At 36.9% G+C, this 7,514-nt stretch overlaps 1 protein-coding gene across 1 annotated transcript in view; it reads left to right on the top strand.

Moving 5' to 3' along the window:
• NET1 (neuroepithelial cell transforming 1) overlaps positions 1–7,514 on the top strand; it is a 33,304-nt gene that overhangs the window by 2,702 nt on the left and 23,088 nt on the right. The window contains 1 exon segment of the mRNA XM_023511432.1: positions 4,792–4,858. Coding sequence (XP_023367200.1) covers positions 4,792–4,858 — 67 coding nt within the window.

The raw sequence follows: 7,514 nt of genomic DNA, 5'->3' as shown, positions 1-7,514 counted from the left end.
AAAAAAAAAAAAATTTTACTGCAAGAAAGGAAAGGGGCACAGTTTGTAGGGTAGGCTCTCAGGAAAGGGTAGACTTAATGTGCTGAGAGAAATAAGCAAGACAAAGGAGAGGCTGAAGAGGCAGGAAAGAAAAGAAATGATGAAACAGAGATGAAAGAAGACAGAAAAAGATAGAATTCAAAGTAAAGGTAGAGAATTTAAACCCAGCAAGGAGGTATGAGGGATATAGTCACAGATAAGTGTGGGGAATGAGGTGGGTTGTAAGTAGAAATTTGACAGCTTTCCCACCACATTCACATTTCTGTGTGTATAGTAGGAAATGATATTTTGTGACAAAAGGGTGGTGACATGTGACAAAAGCATGAGGAGAGTGGTGAAGTTAGAAGAGCCCTGGAGAGAAAGTAGGGAGGGACTAATGAATTAACCTGAATCCCATTATAGGAATAGAAGAGAAAAGATGCAAGTGCGTCTGTAAGAATATGTAAATATGACAAGGTAGTATCAACAGTGGGGCAGGAAACAACTACTGAAGCCCACTGTGAGAAGCAGTGATCAGCAAAAAGATGTGAATGTTGAAAAACTTGACAGGCTAAACTCACTACAAACTGATTTGGAAGACAAAGAAACTACAAGAAAATGAAGTATCTCTTTTTAAAAAAACTTATATAATTTAGTCATTTGAAGTGTCTCATTCAGTGGTTTCACCACAATTTTAGAACATTTTCATCACCTCGAAAAGAAAGCATGTACCCTGTAGCAGTTGTTCCCTCTGATTCACTAGTCCCTAATCTGCTTTCTGTATCTGTGAATGTCCCTGTTCTGGACCTTTCACATGAGTGGAATCACATGATGTGCGGTCACTTTTGGTGGGCCCTATTTTGCCCATTTTTTAAGTGGGTTATTTGCCTTTATTATTGAGTTGTGGGAGTTTCTTATTCTGGATACAAGTTCCTTATCAGAGATTTGATTTGCAAGTATTTTCTCTTATTTTGTGGGTTGTCTTTTCACTTTTATGATGTCCTTCAAAGCATGAATTTTTTTTTTTAGTTCGATGTGGTCCTATTTGTCTAGTTTTGCTTCTGTTCGCCATGCTTTTGGCATATATGTATCAGTCGAGACCCATGCGCAGGTCAGAAAGCCCTAGTATGGTGGGCGACGTGTAATTGTCAACTTCCTCCAGACTCTGTGTGAAGAGGAGACAAGGCCTTAACAGCAGAGCTGCTGACCACTCTCAAAACAGTGGTGTCTGCCACCAGAGATTTCACTCAAGTCAGTGGATTGCTTTTGTAATAATTTTCATTGGTTTTTTTGGGAGGGGGGCTGATTTGCAAAGAAATTGAGAACCTAAGTGGTTCAACACCCCCCAAACCAACTGATGTTAACTACAGTAAATAAACCACATCGTTCTTTGTGCATTTATGGTGCTCTTGGAATTGGCAGATGAGCATTTTTTATTGTAGCTATTTATGAGTTTTACATAGTAGCTGGTAGTTAGGCGGAGGCCTTTGTTTGAGTTGCAGTCCTGGTGTGTGAGAGCAGCTTCCCAAGCCCAGCACTTCTTAACAGATCTTCAGCATCCCAACCGATGTTCAGTGATACATGTCTTATTTAGGTCCCTAACGTAATTTCTTGCTAGTCTGCTCTCTTCCTACTATTAAAAATATCACTTTGCTAACTCATTCTGGTTATTTTCATTGTAAACACGTGAGTGTCTACTTTATGGTAAGCCAGTATATTTATACTTTTGTGGTTTGTTTTCCTTTTTATTTTTTTATTTTTTTTTGAGACGGAGCCTCAAGCTATCCCCCTGGGTAGAGTGCCATGGCATCATGCTCACAGCAACCTCCAACTCCTGGGCTCAAGCGAGTCTCCCAAGTAGCTGGGACTACAGGTGCCCACCACAACGCCCAGCCATTTCTTGGTTGCAGCCATCATCATTGTTTGGCGGGCCCGGGCTGGGGATACGAACCCGCCACCCTAGGTGTATGTGGCTGGCGCCCTAGCCGCTCGAGCCACAGGCGCCAAGCCTGTTTTCCTTTTTAATTGGAAACAACAACTAATATTGTTTTCAGGATAAGAATATATGTACAGTGGTTTCTCACATAGTAGGCACTCAATAAATGACTATTACTACATTTATTTGTAATGAAAGCATCTTGAAGGCGAATTCTATTTTTCAGAGTTTTTTTTTTTTCTGCTAGGGAGCCAGACACATACACCAGAGCTGGCAGGTTTGACCCCAGCCTGGGGCCTGCCAAACAACAATGACAACTATAACCAAAAAGTAGGCAGGCGTTGTGGTGGGCAGCTACTTGGAAGGCTGAGACAAGAGAATCACTTAAGCCCAAGAGTTTGAGATTGCTGTGAGCTGTGACACAACAGCACTCTACTGAGGGAAACATAATGAGACTCTTGTCTCAAAAAAAAAAAAGTGTTTTTTTTTTCTGTTGGTATTAATGTTCAATAAATCTTTTGAAAGTGTTCATTCTCAGAATGAATGTCTATTAATTCCATTGTCATTTCAGTTCAGCTCTTATCTGCTGTGATGGAGACGAGGGAGTGACACAAATGAGACTCTCTGGAAACTTAATTTGGCTTAAGAATGAATTAACAGGACTATTCTCTTTCTGAACAGCAGCTTTACCATTCTAATTATGTTTGTTTAGATTAAAACTAGGGCAGTGTGAAAATAATTTGCATTGTTTGAAAACACAAATGATATGAAAGGAGATAGATTAGAGGCCAAGGGGAAAAATCACAGTGGTGATAAAAAAGCAACAGTTTGATACACCCAGCTGGTTCCTCAATGTATTCGTTAGTTGTATGCGATAGTTACTTGAATATTTGAAAATATTCATGGATGAAACTTCTCAAAGAGGTGAAAGACTTCAGAGCCTTTCCTGCTCTCCATGTCATCCTTTAAAATCCTGTTTAGGTTGCCCTGTGTAACTTCTGGAAAAACCACTTGTAATCTTAATGTTTTATGAAGTCAAAATGCTTTTCCCACAAGGGTTTAAAATAGCTATTACATTTTGAGTCTGACCCCGATGAAAGATGAGTGTGTGTCTTTCCAGGAGTTGTGGAAGTTGGCATTGTCTGACATACTTTCTGGGCACAGTTTGTTTTTTGGGTTCTTTTTTCCATGGGTATTCCAAATATATTCCAAATAAATCAGAGCTTGTTATTGAAATGGGAGAAAATAGCATTACTGTAAAGCTGATTAGATAGTGCTGGAAAGAATTTTGCCATCCAATTGGAAATCTTTTTCCAGTTTGTTAACCTTTTTAAGATTCCTAAGAGCTATTTTTCTTTCCAACTTTCAGACATGAAATTCATTCTGAGGTCAGTATGGCCATATCTAGGGAGAAGAGAAATTAATAGCTTTGGCTTTATAATTCTTCTAATATTCATCTTACACTTCAAAGAAAATGTTCACTGAATATTTTAAGTGCCACTGTCAATACCATTTTGCAATATGTATTTGTGTTAGGTTAAAAATTATCTTCTGAGAGATTGTAATTGCTGCTTCTCAACCCAGTGCTCACTACGGCTCTTTTCAAACATGGAGTAGCGGTCGCACTTTCCTAGGCCGGCTGTTGAAGTGTGGTCAGTGCTCTCCCGTGGCTCTCTCGAGGGCCTGTCTTCCTTACGATCTGTTACCATTTGTGCACAGTAGTATACCTGCGTATTTCAGGATATGAATTATAATTTATTTCACATGACACACCTTATTCCAGAGTTTTATTGAAAAAAGTCATCTTCTTTATTGTTGGGTGACTTTTCTGTAGTGATAAAAAAAGATGGGATAATCAGTTCCTTAAGTTCTTTTGCTTAACTACAAAGGACCTCAAAAAAAAACTTTGACGTTCCATGAGAATGAGTCTTGCATTTTGGTCTTTCCCAAATAAGTACTTAGGAAATATTTAAATGCCTTACGATCTCTCTGCATCTATTTCTAATTTCTAAATACCTTAATGTCTCCCGGTATCTGTTTCATCATATTTCCTCATGTCAGGAAAAGAATGAAAACACAAAAGGAAAATCTGTTACTGTTATTTAATGGTAAAGAGAAATATTCTACTCTAATTTCAATCTTACTTGAGAGCTTTGTTTCAAATGTAGTTATTCAGACTTTTCATTAAATTATAACTTAAATGAGAACAATTTTACATAATATGTAAGTGTGCATTTAGGTTTTGTTTGTTAAAATTATTCTTTTTTTAATACTAGGCATGAGTGTTATAGTTTTTGTACCTGTGAAGGAAATTTAGTTTTATTTTGTATTTAACCTGTTAATGCAGTGTATTAATAGATTTCTTGTTATTGAAGCATGTGCCTAACATTAACTCTATTTGGTGAATTCTTTCTTAAAATAATCTGTTCACTAATTTTAAAGAAGCTCTTTCACTGTAAAGATTTGGAAAATGCCCAGAACCTATAGCCTGTTTTTGATTTGCAAGATTGAAGGACAAAACAAGCTTTAACAGTATTGAACCTAAAGAAAAGATAGCTTTTTATCCATCTAGTACAGGGGTGTCCAACCTTCAGCCCACAGTGTGCAGAAGATCTGAGGCCCGTTTTGCTCATCTGGTGTCAGATATCACAAAAAGTGTGCACAGACTTTTTTTTTTTTTTTTTGCTCCTGAGCTTTTGTTAGTGTTTTGTGTGTTTAATGTGTGGCCCAAGGCAACTCTTACTGTTCAGCAGAAAAGAAAATGGTTTGGACACCCCTGGTCTAGTGCTTTATTATACAAAAGATATTCTCTGTTTCTTTGGATTTTCTGTTAACAGATACTCCCTTCGAAGAGGTAGCTCCTTCACTTTTTTAACACCTGGCCCCCACTGGGACTTCTCTTTGGTAAGTAGATACCTGAGGTTTTTATTTCAAGGTATTAGATAGAATTAATTGAATTAATTCCTGGGTTGTCTTTCAGTCTGAGGGTACAGCTCAATACTGTACTTCCGTCTGGACTTCTGAATATCTCAACAGAATTTTTGGAGCCATCCTTCACAGCTTTATTTAGTCTATTTTTGCTAATAAGCTATAACAAATTTTTATTTCAAATAAATATGAAGCATATTTTCCAAAGTAATCATATCTATTAATCTTTAACTCTGTGGAATCCTTTCTCTTAATCTTATCAGTGTTAAATTTAAGAGTATGTATTGTGAAACATGAAGTTATTTTTATGTCTCTTCTTAAACAGCTTTTTCTTTGGGGAAAATATAAAAATGCTGATTGCAGATAATATATATGTAATGAATGAATTATTTTCTGTTATTAATCATTTCAAAATACAGGAACTATTTCATTATTTTTAGACCAAGACTGCAGAAATATTTAATTTTGTGTGAAATGACAACAGAAAATTGATTCTTTTTGTACTCAAAGCTTATTAGCTTATAATACATTTATAAGTAAATTATGTACAAACATTCTTATGGCTTTTTTATGGGAGAAGTAGTAAAAATGATTCTGTTTCTAGTTTCTCACATATTGTGTACATGTTTTGATGTTATTTGGGTTTCAACAATACATACTCAATTTGTGTTCTTTTCTTTTGTTTTAAGTATGTATTTCTATTGGGCGTTCTTGTTTGATGTTTCTAAACAGTTATACCCATTATCTATAGTCTCTGGCCAGTAAAGTATTCTTACCAAGAGTCTCGTGATTCTCATGGGGTTCTACATTTCTCCTTTAAAACGTGTCCTGTCTTGATCCCTGTCACCACAGATAGATGAGCCTAAATTTAACCAGAAAATCTTGAGTATAGAAAGGTCTCCAGGCTCAGTGCCTGTAGCTCAAACAGCTGGGCGCCAGCCACATACACTGGAGCTAACAGGTTCGAATCTAGCCCAGGCCCGCCAAACAACAATGACAACTACAACCAAAAAATAGCACCGCGTTTTTGCAGGCCTGTAGTCCCAGCTACTTGGGAGGCTGAGGCAAGAGAATCGCTTTAAGCCTGAGAGTTTGAGGCTGCTGTGAACTGTAACACTACAGCACTCTACCTAGGACCACAGCTTGAGACTCTGTCTCAAAAAAAAAAAAAGAAAGAAAGGTCTCCAAACTTTTGATTATAGAAACCTATCAGCAAAAAATATTTTGAACTTGTACTCCTACTATAACTTAAATAACTTAAAAGTGTATATATACTGGCATTGTGAGCTAATTGTATCCACTTAGTGTTAATGCTGGTGAGCATAGATCTATATTTCAGATAGCCATGACAATTTCAGAGTTCGGGGCTGACTTCTTACTGAGTCTGATTAGATCCTTTTTGTTTTTAACCCTGTAAGTGATGAAATTATTAACTGTATATTTATTTAAAATATATAAAAAAGAAGTTCCAGTATTTTCCTCCTGTACTCCAGGAACAATATTTTGCTTACCTTCTCAGATGGTGCCTCCCACTTGGGAAGACACTTTGGTAGACATCTTCATGACAAAAGAAGTATCTCATGGTTTATCAAAACTTTTGGAATATTGTTGAGGAGTACAAAATTACTTAGAGGGTGATTTATAAGTTACAAGTATATAGTTTGAGAAAGAATAAAAATTAATGAATTAACCTACTAATTCAAGAGATTATAAAAAGAGCAATAGAGAAATTAAAAACAGAAAGAAAGGTTAACAGTGGAAAAAAATTAAATCAATACCCAATCATGATAAATTCAGCAAACCAAGAGTAGGAGAGAATTTCCTTAGCCCTGGGACCTAAAGAAAGAGTACGTGTGATGGTAGAGTGTTAGAAATATTTCTTTACACTGAGAAAAAAGCCTGCCCTGGGCGGTGCCTGTGGCTCAAAGGAGTAGGGCGCCAGCCCCATATGCCGGAGGTGGTGGGTTCAAACCCAGCCCCCACCAAAAAAAGAAAAAGAAAAAAGCCTGCCATTGTGGGGTCTGTTTAGCAACATAATAAGCCGAGGCAGTAAGACAGAAACAAAATAGGGTAAACAGATTAGAAAGGAAGGCACACTCCTGCTTTCATGACTTACTGTGGTTGTCTACACAGAGTATCCAAGAGCCTCTTAGTTACGGATATTGAACTAATGAGAGGTTACTGGCTACAAGAATCATAAAAAGAAACCAGTAGAATGTACATATAGTCATAATAAACAATAAAATGTAATTTTAAAGATCCTTCTACCAAAATAGGAATAATTTTTTAAAACTAGGAATAAATCTATTATAAAATGTATGAGACTCCTCCCTTTGTGGGGAAAATTGGAAACTATTAATGAAGAACATATGATAATTAAATGGAGAGAGATACTATATTTGTGCAAGGAAAGACTCAGTATCATAAAAATGTCAGTTCTTTGTGAATTACTCCATAAATTTAGTGCACAATTCATGTGGAAGAGTAGAAGGCCTGAAACCACAGAAGCCGTGTGCATGGTAGGAGCTTACGACCTGCTGTACTCAGAATCAAGACACAGTGTGATATGAGCATAGGGATAAATGAATAATAAATAAACCAGTGCTGGCTCGGCGCCTATAGCTCAACCGGC

Source organism: Otolemur garnettii, unplaced genomic scaffold, assembly GCF_000181295.1.
Source record: "Otolemur garnettii isolate 467f Iridium unplaced genomic scaffold, OtoGar3 scaffold00019, whole genome shotgun sequence".
Classification (NCBI taxonomy): domain Eukaryota; kingdom Metazoa; phylum Chordata; class Mammalia; order Primates; family Galagidae; genus Otolemur; species Otolemur garnettii.
Note: the sequence above shows the minus strand (reverse complement) of the source record. Positions and strands in the feature narration are given on the sequence as shown.